The following is a 15,254-nucleotide window of genomic DNA, read 5'->3' on the forward strand; positions in this document are numbered from 1 at the left end:
CTCCAGTTAATTAATCCTATATTGCTGTCACAGATTCATGAAAGAATATATTTGGAGTAGGAATGTTGTTGGCTCATCAGCTAACTCAAATGTTGTTTTATACGTGTCAAATGATGCCAAGTGGCTGAGTCCTACTATTACTTGATAACAGATAGTCTATAACAGAATGTAAAATGACACTATCAAAATGGAACTACTCTGATAGAATGTATGCGATGGCATTAGGCAAGTGACCATGCGCTGCAAATGGTGATAACATGACAAGATTAGAACTTGGCTTCGTTGTGAGGTGTATAGCAGATACTCCATAAGGTGAAAATAAATTTCAAAAAGAAAAAGAATTTTCTTAAAACTTGAGTTATTTGCATGTGGGGGAGTGATAGAACAAATTAAAACTAAATATTGCATAGAACAAAGAAAAAGGTAACACAAAAGAATGCTAACATCTCAGAAAGAAAAGGGTCGAAGTAGTGTTGTTCTGTTAATATTAGCCGATAATATTGGAATTTCAGACATAGACCTGAAAGCTAACATTGTACTTTTGTATCAATTCTTAATCTTACGGAAGAGAACCCATGAGAACCCATGGAAAAATATGTAGGTTGAGAGGGTCCATCTTGATAAAGATGGTGCTACTGCTTATTAATGTACTTGAAAATAGACAACATTAGACCTTGACTCTTAGTTATTTACTATACACGGCTTAGAGAAATAACAGCACTTCCATCATTGTATTTATTTTCATTATTTTTTACGGTTTAATTGAGGTAAGCTTATAAAATTGTTTGCTTCTATATTAACAATGGAGTGAAGACCAACGGATCGGTGACCCAATACTCTTATTGAGTTGATTATCAGACTGATTTGTAAAACATTGCCTGGTTCAATCTGATTCATCAAGACTGTTATGTAATTAAAATCTAAATAGTCGATTAATTTGCTGATTCCTAATTCAACTGGTTGAACTGGACAGTTCAATACGATTTTTAAAACATTTATATACTGATCATGTGATTTGCTTAGTCTATTACCCGTCCTCGAAGATTAGGTTGTTGATGAAAAGTGGGAAGCAAAGTTACCACCTTGCAGATCTGCAAACAAGTCAATGGTTTAAGTTACTTTGCTTGCAAGTTAGCATTTTTTTTTTTATTTTTTTTTTATTTTTATGATTTTGTATACTTTTGTACTGATCAACTTATATACTTTTGTTCGTATTTTGGGAGTTGTAGGTGTTGTATCTTGTATGTTGCTTTGCTTGCAAGTTATCATTTTTTTTATGATTTTGTTTCTAACAAAATAAGCAACCCAAAATTGCATATTTATTGGAACTCAAAAAAAATTGTTAGCAAAAGATAAACAAGCTCGTCCCCAGCAGAATAAATGTTCAGATTAGCTGTAAGCTTGATAGGAGTATATCATAATATTTTAGATGACTGATAAATGAAATCTAATAGTATAAATCGAGGATCTTTTGTCATAAACTCATAAATGTTTAAACCTGTGGAAACCTGGATAAGTTTAAAGTTTATAGACCAACATTGGCTGGGTGTGTGATAAGAGACCATTTATTAGTATGTAAAAAGGAATAGGACGAATGAGAGTGAAGAGGGAGACTAATATGCGTAGCTAACTAAAAGAATGTTGCAAATAGGAAAATAGAGGGGTGTGAATGTGATAGAAGTCTGTGTTTTTGGAGAGTTTGGCGCTCTCAAAATAGCCCTGGAGTGTGTACATCATTTTATTTCCATCTGATCATATTGATTATTGCTCTCTGATCACATTGATTTAGGATATGTTAATTTGGCAAGGGATGGAGAGAGGGGCATTTAAGAATTCAATTTGAAAAAAAAGGAAGAATCACCAAGAACTACAAAATGAATTTCTTAATAGAGACTATTTTCAACCAGTGACGGTGTAATAAAAGACTAATTGATGAGGTTTTTCATAGAGAAGGAGAAAATAAGTTGATATAGACACCCCATGACAATTCTAATTATGCATGCTTACAATTCCACAAAATAGTGGTAAAGTAAACACATGACATCATACTATAAATCAATTTTTTCGTATTATTTAGTTCTTGTGTAATTCACGCTAACTATACTCCATGATGATTTGTCTGTCTGTTTCTGTAAATTGAATTTTGCTTCATAGGATATAATGAGATTGGTCTAGAAAAACCTTATATGGTGAGCCAGAGAATAGGAAAATTTGAACACCGACTACTAGAATCACTGTACTTTGTCAGAGTAATTGATAGCATTAGGTTCTTCGTACGTGGTTGATAGTTTTCTATTGAGCTATTGGAGGAGTACATTTTGCCATAGAAGCAAACAATAATGTTCATAACATTTAACATTATTATGCTTATGATTAAGCAACTTTTTAGTCAATTAGAAGCACTGTCAAAATAATTTGTATAGGATTACAAAATGTCCCATTGTGAAGGCCTAAGAAATATATAAAGTTACAGGTCGGACAAAGACGTGAAATATAAATTATAAAGTACAAATAGTTGCATGATAAAACAGATAGAGGCAATTTTACAAAATGAAAATGCTCTTTTGTGTTCATCTAAACAACGCAGTTTGAATAACAGACAGATTTTAACAGTGAAATGGTGCTTCTTGAGCAAAGATCAAGCTCCAAAACATTAAAGAGGAATAGAGAAAAGATAATAAAAATACTGATTAATTTCATGATTTCTTCTCCCTTGCATTCACAAGGTAACATGTTATTAATTAATATCTACAAATGACTCTCGGTGCATCATGAGCCAAGTGGCGCGGAGCAGTGTGATTTTAAGGCATTAGAGTCGTTGGAGAGATGTTATGATTGGAAGAGTTTCTAACCAATAACTCTTTGACAGCTAACGATGGTCAAAGGCGGTACATGTATTGGGAGGATCTTGAGCTTTTAACCGTTTCATGATTATTGCTGGATCATGCCTCTGTTAGGTTTCTTCTTTGGGTCGTTCTATTGTGTGGGGCTTGTGTTGCATGGTCTTTCGAGCATTGTCCTTTGGCAATTCAGAATAGTATGTGTCTATGAAATCATAACATGTATTTCTTCCCAATTTACCCATTATGTGGATGAGTGAGTTAAACCATGACACAATTATAGATTTATAGTTGAGCTAAAGCAAAGGTGGTAATGGAGAACTTCAATAAATCATGTCTCGATTTATCTTATTTTGCATATATCATTATGAGAAATATTATCCGAACATTTCAAAATCAGCAATTTTTTTTTTGGTGGTGGCCAAGATTTGAACCCTGAATCTTGCATATATTATGTATTGTCCATACCAACTGAGCTAAGCTAACTATAACAAATTAGCAACTATCTGATAACAGCATAAAAAATACATCATTTATAACTATTAATGTGACTAAGAGAAAGAAAGAAACAAATAATTAAAAAAATTAAATAATACTTATACAATATATTTATATGGTGTTAGACAATCAAAAAGTTGTCAACATAACATTTTTCATATGAGTAAATAGGCAATTTCCCCCCGAAATTGCAAGGTTTGTCAAATACCCCCTGTAGTTAACGAAACATCAATTACCCCCCGAAATTGCATCACGTTAATCAATTTACCCCCTACGTCAATTTTTCTGTTAACTGTTTACGGTTATGATCAATTACCCCCCCTGAAATTTTATATTTATGTGCAAAATGCCCCCTCAACTTGAAAAATTAAAAAAAATTGAAAAAATTCTGGAAAAATATTAAAAAAAAATTAAAAAATTCTGGAAAATTGAAAAATTAATAAAAATGAAAAAAAACAGAAAAAATTAAAAAAATCTGGAAAAATTAATAAAAATAAAAAAAATCTGAAAAAATTTAAAAATTCTGGAAAAATTAAAAAAAATCTGAAAATATTTAAAAATTTTGAAAAAATTAATAAAAATAAAAAATGATTAAAAAAATAAAATAATCTAATAAAATGAAAAATAATGAAAAAATTCTGGAAAATAAAAAATATTCTGATTAGTATATATGTCGAAATTTCGAAATTCTGGAAAAAATGTATTTTTCGAAATTCCAAAATTTTGATTAGTATATATGTCGAGCTTATGTTTTTTCAGTGTATTTTTTCCCTTATTCTCGGTTTATAAATACACAAAAAGTTCCCGGTTTATAAATACACAAAAATTCCCGGAAAAAATACTAATGAAAATTTCGAAAAATATATAAAAAACCTAAGCTCGGTTTATAAATACACATATTTTTTCCCTTATTCTCGGTTTATAAATACACAAAAATTTCCGGAAATTTTTTGAGAAATACTAATGAAAATTTCAAAAATTTCGAAATTTTTTCATTAAAATTTCATTTTTCCAGAATTTCGTTTTTATTTTCGAAAATTTAAAATTTCATTAAAATTTATTTTCCAGAATTTTTATTTTCGAGAATTTCCAGAATTTTTATTTTCCAGAATTTCATTAAAATTTAAAATTTCGAAAATTTCATTTTTCCATAATTTTAATTTTTTTAGAAATTTAGAAATTTTATTTTTTTCCAGAATTTTTTAATCTTTTTTATTTTTTTCAGAATTTTTTCATTATTTTTCATTTTATTAGATTATTTTATTTTTATTAATTTTTTCAGATTTTTTTTATTTTTATTAATTTTTCCAGATTTATTTCATTTTTATTAATTTTTCAATTTTCCAGAATATTATAATATTTTTTTTCAATTTTTTTTTATTGATTTTTCATTTTTCCAGATTTTTTTATTTTTTTTTAATATTTTTTCAATTTTTTTTAATTTTTCAAGTTCAGGGGGCATTTTGCACATAAATGTAAAATTTCAGGGGGGTAATTGATCATAACCGTAAATAGTTAACAGAAAAATTGACGGAGGGGGTAAATTGATTAACGTTATGCAATTTCAGGGGGGTAATTGATGTTTCGTTAACTACATGGGGATATTTGACAAACCTTACAATTTCGGGTGGGAAATTGCCTATTTACTCTTTTTCATATAGTAACTATGAATTAACTTGGTTGGTTACATATACGACTAAAGTTTTGAATTTGATGCCTAGGTGTATTGAATATTGATCAAATAATCAATATATTTTTTTTTTGTTAGAAGTGAAATTTATATTTTGATCAAATAAAAAGTTGGCATTTTTTTTTAAGAAGCTAGACTAATCCATCTAAATTGACACTAGAGAGAATCGAACCTGAGACCGCACACTCTCAGATCCCAAGCCAATACCAATAGGTCAACCCAAGTGGGTTAAAAAAAAAAGTTGGCATTTTGATCAAAAAATAGCTGGCGGGCTTGTGTCACCAGGTTGCAAATTACAATTCCCCCCCTCACGTGCTTAAGAAATTGTGTTTTCTCACAGACACAGTTCCAACCAAAAATCAATCACTACTCCAAACACCAAATTTTAAAATCCACGATCCGCAATACCAATATTTCCACCAATCAAAATCAACCACTTTAAATCCAACGTTCCATATTTTAAGTTCTCCACTCACGCGGATCGTTACCAATCCAACGGCCAGAATAACGTCACCGTATCCTTTATAATCTCCATTTTCTAGAAGGCTCAAACACAATCATATTCGTTTAATTTCAGTTTCATTGAAAATTCAAACGCAGAGAGAAAGAAACTCAAGAATTCACAGCCATGTCAGGAAGAGGCAAAGGAGGAAAGGGTCTTGGAAAGGGAGGAGCAAAACGACACCGTAAGGTTCTTCGCGATAACATCCAGGGAATCACGAAGCCTGCGATTCGTCGTCTCGCAAGACGTGGTGGTGTGAAGCGTATCAGTGGCTTAATCTATGAAGAAACTCGTGGTGTTCTCAAAATCTTTCTTGAGAATGTGATTCGTGATGCTGTCACCTACACAGAGCATGCTCGCCGTAAGACTGTTACTGCGATGGATGTCGTTTACGCTCTCAAGAGGCAGGGAAGGACTCTTTATGGATTTGGCGGTTAGGAAATTAGGGATCTCTATGTCAATTAGGGTTTCTTGTAGTTTGAATTTTAATGTTGATATATATTAATTGCACTTGAGCTCTAGAATTAACAATGGTTTTTGCTTCTATATGAGATGTTAATAGTTGATTTGAATTTTCTATTTAGTAATTACTTTTATGAATTTTTTGGTTATTTGTTTCTTTTTTCTTCCTTTATTGCGAAAGAACTCACAAGAGTTAAAACTGCTTAATCGTAAAACTTCTTATCCAGTAAATTTGATCCAATCCATAGGTCTGTTGCGACTAATTAGTAATGTAAATTTTGTTTTCTGAGTATTGCACACACTTAATGTAAGGAAGCTATGAATTCTTTTGAACTTCATTCTAATCCATTCTTGATTTTGAAATTAAATTTCTGATTAAATAGCTCAAAGAGACTGTCCTTTTTTGGAAGCCATTCTTGCATCAAAGTCAGATTTTGAGGCACATGGGTGATCCTTTCAGTCTTTGAAGATAACACCCATTCGATCCCACTGTTTGAAACATAATGACCCGTGATTCTTAAATAAAAGCTGTTCAATCTTAGAAGAAGTTGCAATAAGTTGGCTGCATTTTTTTTAGTCAAAGAAGAAAGCTACAAAAAAATAACATCATTGATTAACTAAGAATTCTTATTTCTTAGAGTAAACATAAGGTGCCTCCATTAAATGGTCAATAACCTGTCTACAATGCTGTACGTAGTTTATGGTTTCTGGGTTTTGTTGATTTGAGCATACTCATTGATTTTAGATAGGACTTGGATAAGTTGGATTACGATTAACTGTACAATGGTTATATAGAATTGCATCATGCTAGGTTAGGATAGGGCAAGTATGCAAACTCAAGTTGAAATTCAAATGCTCTTCAAAATAAAAAAGGAGATTGTTCTCACATAAAAAGCGAGAGCAACATATCAATCCATATATGATAAAATAATGACATCATTATTTTTATATAAAATATTGTAGATTATAATCGCTATACCATTGTAGGCTTTGTCTAACATATACAAGTAAAATAGTTTTGCATAATGTTTGTATTAAACTTAGATAATGATAACAAATTAGCTGAAAGAGCGTGTAACTCTTCCACTTCATCCTCCGCCTTAGAAGCAAGGGAAGAAATGCGATCCTTCACCTCTTTAACTATGCCATCCAAATTTTGAGCATGATTATGGTGACAAACCTTCGACTGCCTTTGATCATTTTAAACTTCTCTTTAAGTACATAGCCACCCCTAATCTTTAGTTTGAAAAGACCGTCACCGATCACAAGCAAACTGATTATACTCAGGAAAATATGTCTAACGTTTCAGCATACGCAGAGGTTTCAGAACCCACTTATCCTCATTCACATATAACATAGCAGGAGGACAATGATCAGACATATCTCAAACCTGAGAAACTTGAATCCAATTGGACAATTCCAAACACCAATCTTCAGACATTAAGAATCAATTAAGGCGACTCATAGACATGTCATCACTACGATACCATGTAAAACTTCATGCACAGAGGAGGATCAAAGTCTTCCTGGCAAGAGGTTGTCCCCAGCGACGAAGATAGCAATATTTTTATGAGGTGGCTACATATAATTTTTTATTAAAACTAATAATAAATTTAACCAATAAAAAAAATCACAATAACTATTACTTATTCAAAATGTACTTCATAAAATACACTTAAAGCAACAAGAATAAATTATACCAAAAAACAACAACAAATTGTACCAAAAAAACAAGAACAATATAGAGGATTGAATCAAAAAATAATAAATTTTTTGACTGTTAATCCTTTAGTTTTTAAGCGATGGGATCAATTAATCCGAAGTGAAACTAACCTAAGTCAGACAAAAATTATTCCACATAAAATCGAACTTGGGGTAGTTAAAAATATATTAGTAGGGATAATTATATATAGAAATATACCTACTCATTCAATAATTTTATTTTATTTGAGGTAGCCATAGCTACCCCTTTCACACACAAGCACTCACCCCTGGTTGTCCCTCTACCTTTTCTTTCTTCATCAGACCTAATAGAATTAAAGTCACCACGAACACACCAATTAAAACCCCTATGGTCACCAATCGTTACACTTAGGGTGTGTTTGGTCTAGAGAGAAAGTTAGAGAAGAGAGAAAGAAATGAAAAATATAGTAGATTTGATGTATTGTTTGGTATAAGAGAGAGATGAGAGAAATAGAAAAGAGAGAAATGTGTTTTACTCTTAAAAGGACAAAAATATCCTTGTGCTAAAAATTAATATATATTTTTTTGAACATAAAATTAATATATTTTGTTAATATACAATTTTATATTGTTTGATGTTTATACCATCCTTCTTTTTCAAAATTAACTTAATCTTTTATTTTAATAAATTAAATGCATGTAATTATTATATTATTTTATTTTTATTAAAAATCAATTGTTAAAACAAAATCTCAACCAAATTGAATTGTTTCCCATCTTTATTTTTTTCACTACTGTCTCAATTCTTCTTCTCCTTATAAAAGGCACTCAGAGAGAACAAAATAGTTCTTATTAGGACATAAGAGATGGATAAATATAGTGTCCTCTAACAGGAGAAAAACCGGTCATATAATTATGGAAGTGATGAAGAGCTGTTGTGATGCAGGATAACAAAAATATAAGGTATGAGAGTGGAAGCCATAGAGAGAGAGAGAGAGAGAGAGAGAGAGAGAGAGAGAGAGAAAGAGAGAGAGAGACAAGGGTAAAAATGGAAAAGTAAGGATAAAAGGTTCTTCATCCCTCTTTCTTCGCATCTGAGCGAAGAGAGCTAAAAGTGGTGGGACTCGCTGATTTAGTATCTATTGTCTCTATTTCTCTTTTGTACCAAACAAGGTGGTTATGGTCTTTCTCTTCACTTTCTCTCGTAGGCATCTCTCTCTTTACAAAATATCTCATTCCAAACACAATGTTAATCTTGTCCATAACATCTGTTTACCAACATTATCGCAAGGTGCATGCACATTAGCTAAGAAAAACTTTGTCACTTCTCAAAACGAATGATAAGAACATGGTCAAACCCTGTAGTCGTCTCGACTCCACCTTAGAGCAATCCCACTCCGACAATATGCGACCTGAGGCACCAACTGATGGTCGAAAAGAAAAACCATGATAATTGATGCCCTAAATGAAAGAACATAAAAAATCATCAACAACCACCATTTTAGTCTCCTGAATACATAGCACTGATATTATTTTCTCCAAAACTAGTTATTGATCTTCCTTCCTGTTCTCACCCAACACATCACCTCCGTCCCTCACTAACAACCGGTAACACCAATACCCTAACTGCTCACCCTCCTTCATAAGACGTACCCCTTTAACTCCCCTGTTACCTCCTCTTCCTCTGCTCTTACCCTTGACAAAATCATGACCATTCCTATAAAATTGGAGACCTGACTCTCAAAATAAAGATAGACCCTTAGAAGAAAAAAAACACAAACTTTTTTAAAGGAAAAAATGTTTATAATGTTTGTTTTAATTTGTTTTTTGTAAATATTTATAATGTTTATTGTTAGAGTTATTTTGTACTATAAGTATGGGCTAAAAATTGCAAGAAGTAATCTAAAAAAATAAGAAGAAAAAAAAGGTTATTGTGTTTATAATTGTTACTCCCTCCGTCCCATATTACTTGACCTATTTAAAATATTTGCACTATTCATGTAACATGCTTTGACTCTATTTTTCTACTAATATATAAAAACAAAATATAGCATATAAGATGTTGTTAGATTCGTCTCGATTAATATTTCCAAATATCAAATTTTCGTAATTTTTTCTACTTGATTATTAAAGAAATTTAAGTTTAAAATTGTGCATTGGTATACGTGACGGAGTCAACTAGGTCAAGTAATATGGGACGGAGGGAGTAGTAAATACGGTGTAGTCCAAAAGAATAAAAAAAATTACTCCCTCCGTTACGTTTTATAAGCAAAAGCCGTCATTTCACACTTATTAAGGCAAATGATTGTTCACATTAACTATGCTTCATTTCAGTCTGAAATGTACCAAAATACCCTCGAATTAAATTAAAAGGAAAAAAATGGCATTTAATAAATTGAGTTATTTATTGATACAAAACCAAAACCAAAACGCGTGGAAAGTTGCAGCTCGTTGGATTAAAGCAGCTTAATTATAAAAACAAATTGAGCAATTAATACTTGTACAATTATCAAAACAAGCGAGGGCCAATACCATGCAAGGAGACTAACGTGCCAGTGCCACAATAAGAATAACAAAGGAAGTTGTGCAGCTTCCCATTACTACTTGATTGTATCAATATCAATATGCTAGCATTAATTGTACCTACTTTGAAAATAAAAATGAAGGGTATTTTTGGTACATTATCAATAAATATCAAGCAAATTGTCAACTTTTGCTTATATTTTGTAACAAGCAAATGAAGCAAAATTTGCTTATAAAACGTAACGGAGGGAGTATAAAAAGAACAGGACATGAATCCTAGGAAAAAATTATAAAAAGAACAGGACATGAATCCTAGGAGTTGAAAGAACAGGACATGAATCCTAGGAGTTGAACCCAACATCATGAGTACACATGCATATTTAATACCACTGAGTCAGCTGTATAAACATATAATATTGTCTGCGTTAATAGTATATATTTCGTCTAACATGTATTATATATATAAAAAAATTATTTGGGCTACAAAATTTGGGAGATTCAACTTTGTAGAGCTGTTTACACCCACAAGGAACGGCTCTGGAAAAAATATGCTAAACATATTCACTTTATCTCCCTTTTCCCTCCGGTCTTAAATATAAGCAAATTTGACTTTTTAGATTCATTCAATTAATGATGTATGTGGTCCATAATATGAACCACATACATCATTAATTGAATGAACCTAAAAAGTTAAATTTGCTTATATTTAAGACCGGAGGGAGTATTTTACTCTCATAATTTTTCTACCCCGCACATATCCTCTGCAACAACTTCAAAATTAGCAATGTAAAATCATCTCATGTGATAAAATTATTATACATTGATGGCAGGTAAAAGATAAATAAAACAAGGGTCATGTTAACTTGTGCCCTTAGGGCACAAGTTAAGGAGCTTAAAATGGAAATTAAAAATAAATTTTACATTGAAAGTATAACTTTTGCAACTTTTAAGACATTGAATTCACAAGTTTCAAGAAAAACCTTCTACATTTGCATTCTTAACTTATGCCAAAAGGGCACAAGTTAACATTTCCCATAAAACAATTGAAAAAATTAATAATAAATGATTACGGATATAATAAAAAAATGCACATGTTTTATTGATATTTTGGGATAATTTTTTGGATAGTGTTAACTTGTGCCCTTAGGGCACATGTTAAGAAACCTAAAAGAAGAAACTTCCTATAAAATTTTGTGCATTTAAATGATTAAAAAGTTAAATATTAAATTCAATACACACTTTCCAATAACTTGTGCCTTGAGGGCATAAATTAACATTTCCCTAATTTTTTTCTTAAAAGTTCAGGGAGAGAGTAGTATCCCACGTGGCTAGAATCACCAAAATGTGGCTAGAATCTCACGTGGGAACTTTTGTTCATTTAAATCACAATGAAATCTTTGGCGGGACTTTGTTAATTTCACAATTTCCCTCTCACGTGCTTTAAAATTTGTGTTTTCTCACAGAGACAGTTCCCACAAAAAAACCATTTACTACCAAAAACTAAACATCTAAAATCCATCGATCCGCCCCACAATCTCTCCACCAATCAAAATCAAGCACTCTAAATCCAACGCTCAATCTTTAAACTTCTCCATTCACACGGATCGCTACCAATCCAACGGCTACGAATATGTTCCAGTCCCCTATAAAATCTCCGAATTCTAACATAGCAATTCAATTTCGTTCATTTCCAGTTCAATCTCAGAAGAGAGAAAAACTCAACTTTCGCAGCTATGTCAGGAAGAGGCAAAGGAGGAAAGGGTTTAGGAAAGGGAGGAGCAAAACGACACCGTAAGGTTCTCCGCGACAACATTCAGGGAATTACAAAGCCTGCGATTCGTCGTCTTGCAAGACGTGGTGGTGTGAAACGTATCAGTGGCTTAATCTATGAAGAAACTCGTGGTGTTCTCAAAATCTTTCTTGAGAATGTGATTCGTGATGCTGTCACCTACACAGAGCATGCTCGCCGTAAGACTGTTACTGCGATGGATGTTGTTTACGCTCTCAAGAGGCAGGGAAGGACTCTTTACGGTTTCGGCGGTTAGAAAATTAGGGATTTCTATGTCAATTAGGGTTTCTTGTATTGTATTTGAAATTTCAATGATATATATATATATATATATATATATATATATATATATATATATATATATATATATATATATATTGTCTAACAGCACTTGAGCTCCAGCATTAACGATGGTTTTTGCTTTGCTAAGAGTTGTTAATTGTTGATTTGAATTTTCAATCCAGTAATTAATTTCATGAATTTTTGTTATCTCTCTCTTTTTTTTCTTCTTCTATTGTGAAAGAACCTAACACTGTGTTATCGCATAACTAATTGAATATTGATTTACTAGTCTAATCCATAACTAATTGAACCTAACACTGTGGTTCCTAATTCGAATGCAATTACTACATTGAATATTGATTTTTTAGATCGAAACTCGAAAGTAACCATCTAAAAAGCAGGTGGTTTTTTTTGTAGACCCGTACTGGAGTAAGTTGTGAAATCTTTCAAATTTATCCCAATTGATTATTGATTTTGAAATTTAGTTGAATTAAATTGTTAAATTTGAAGTGTGCAAGATAGTGGAAAGAATTGGAGGATAATCTAGGATGCTTAGACTTGGAAGATTAATCATGACTGTCTCAAGTTTGTGCGTGGATGGTGTTACTAGTTTGAGTTGCGATCGATATGATCTTATTATTTACTTAGGTAGACTTCAAATATACTTTATTCAATTAACTGCAATCATGTTCTTACATATAGCAGAAGCTGTTGGTTACCCGAAAGTTGGAACCACATAGCTTTGCTAACATCTTTATAGCTTTTAATGGAAGCTACCTTACATAGTTAGAATTACTCAGCTAAGACAACACTATTTCACAACATTTAAACTTAACATTATCAATAGTATCTATGTGAGTTTGGCCTTGGAGTTGGAGGCATTTGACACAATTCAGATCAGCTTCCACTAGGAAGCGACCATCTTGATTAGTCGGTAGGATCCAATTCAACTTAAGTACCAAGTTAGGAGATATTTCTGTGTGGCAGCCACTGTGCAATTCGCAGAGTTGAACTTTGTTGATAATGATGGGATTGAATTGAGTATTATGGAAGATCAATTGGTACCTTCCTCCCCTGCCATATTTTCCACAATGTAATGCTGAAAAGTTGGGAGGTCAGATGCTGAGGCACATAGAGGGCCAAGGGGAAAGTAAACTTACTTGTTATTATTCATATATTTTGATTTTGATTTTTTTATAGATGTTAATTATTGTTTGTTATCTCTACTTAAATATATAACCTTTAAACGTCTCCTTATTGCACTGGTCTATTACCAGTTTACCATAATGTGATTCTAAAAAATTGGGAGGCAAAATGATCCATTTTATAAAGCCATTCTTGCACTCAAGTCTTCAAACTCAGATGTTGAGGCACGTGGAGGGCCAAGGGGGAAGTGAACCATGCTTGGTTGGCCATTTTAAATTTCATGAACTAGTGGTTCTGACACTCTATCCTCAAAAGAGATGGGGCAGATGTGTCTAAGACCATTCCTCTCCTCTCCAATATGCTTCTAGTTGGAAGGATGTTTCTAGCCAATCTCTAGTGAAAAGTACTCTTTACACTATTGGGAGGTCGTTCATTTATAAAAACTTGTGAATCTGCTTATCTTCATCACACTTGTGCTACATATTAATATATGTTTTTTGTTGTTGTTAGAGTTGGGCCTCGAGGTAAGTATAATCCGGTTAAGAATTGTTTCATTGAAGAATTAAACCGGATTCTTCCAAACTATTATTCATTTGGTAGAACTTATTAACCACTTGAGCTCAATCACTTGGTTGTATTGAGATTTGTTCAAGTAAGAAATGTTTTTGAGTTCATGGAGGTTTCCCTGGACCCTAAGGCGGCGCATGCTTTAATTGAAGTACAAGGATAAATTAGGATGTTGTAAATATTCTGGACCAAAAGGAAAAACCGAAAATTGGAGATAGTTGCTCTTGACGACTTATCTTTAACGCTACTAAACAATGGCACATCATTTTCATGATGGCTATGGCCTTCCTTAACGTTAGCCTTGTATATGTCATAGAAGAGATGCTTGGTTTATAGAGTTGATGTTGTCATTAAGTTAAGTAGCCAATGAAAATACGTTCTCTGTGATGTGAATGGATTTTGAAGTAAGTAAAGTTTTTTTTTGTTGACCATATTTTTCTACTGATTCACAAAGATAAATAATTTCATGTAAGATGTTGTTGGATTCGTCTCGATGAATATTTTTAAAATATTAAATTTTCATAATTTTTTTTAGTAAAGAATTGAAGGTATCAAAGATAAAACATATGCATTGGTACGTGTGTTGGAGTCAACTAGGTCATCTAATATGGGACGGAGGGAGTAATTATTTGGGACAGAATTTCATTATGGTAGAATTATTTGGGATTCCATACGGTTTGAAGCTTATTGTCTACAGAGGTTTGTCCAATGTTGTGGTTGAAACCAATTCCGTGGAGGCTTAGAATATTATGCAGAGAGGTTGTGTAATTAATCATCCTTATTGGTCAAATTGAAAATACATAGATACTCTAGTGAAGAAGATTAGTTTGTTTTTTTTAAACAACTGAGCTAAGTACACAATGACCGATTTAATGAGATCTGATCATCGACAAACCATTTAATAGAATTCAAGTTAAAATCCAAATTGAAACAATCGCTTGTTAGATCTCCTTATCACGTGACCCAATTTCCGAATTACTGATGCACATTTTTCTTAAAAATAGAAAGGTTAATTGAATAAGAAAAATCTTGTTTTTTTGGAGAGGAGAAAGGGTTCTCAATATTATATATATATATATATATATATATTAAAAAAACGGTGTTCTTCCTCAATATATGTGAGCAAGAGAATCAAATTGATCATACGAGTTGGTAGTAGCTAATAAGCTATAAATTTAAGGAAAATGTTACATATACATCCTTTATTCATGTACACTCTTGTACACCTCATGCACTAGGAAGAGAGAAGAGGAGAGAAAAGAGAAAGTGTGC

The 15,254-nt window shown here is 32.1% G+C and overlaps 2 protein-coding genes across 2 annotated transcripts; both read left to right on the top strand.

The window, feature by feature from the left end:
• Window positions 1-5,581: 5,581 nt before the first annotated feature.
• On the top strand, window positions 5,582-6,130 carry LOC146903140 (histone H4). Its single transcript, XM_085731817.1, has one exon. It carries the CDS (start codon window positions 5,657-5,659, stop codon window positions 5,966-5,968), a length of 312 nt encoding a protein of 103 aa, XP_085587943.1. The 5' UTR covers window positions 5,582-5,656; the 3' UTR covers window positions 5,969-6,130.
• Window positions 6,131-11,864: 5,734 nt separating this feature from the next.
• LOC146903141 (histone H4) lies at window positions 11,865-12,476 on the top strand. The gene has a single exon (XM_085731818.1). The coding sequence runs from the start codon at window positions 11,932-11,934 to the stop codon at window positions 12,241-12,243; it is 312 nt and encodes a 103-aa protein (XP_085587944.1). The 5' UTR covers window positions 11,865-11,931; the 3' UTR covers window positions 12,244-12,476.
• Window positions 12,477-15,254: the final 2,778 nt, after the last annotated feature.

This window comes from Medicago sativa, chromosome 8, assembly GCF_051527215.1.
Source record: "Medicago sativa cultivar Bolivia chromosome 8, Bolivia_mono, whole genome shotgun sequence".
In the NCBI taxonomy this organism is placed as follows: Eukaryota; Viridiplantae; Streptophyta; class Magnoliopsida; order Fabales; family Fabaceae; genus Medicago; species Medicago sativa.

Bases quoted from the DNA above. Each gene is read 5' to 3' on its own strand.
- LOC146903140 (XM_085731817.1), top strand. From the start codon at position 5,657: ATGTCAGGAAGAGGCAAAGGAGGAAAGGGTCTTGGAAAGGGAGGAGCA.
- LOC146903141 (XM_085731818.1), top strand. From the start codon at position 11,932: ATGTCAGGAAGAGGCAAAGGAGGAAAGGGTTTAGGAAAGGGAGGAGCA.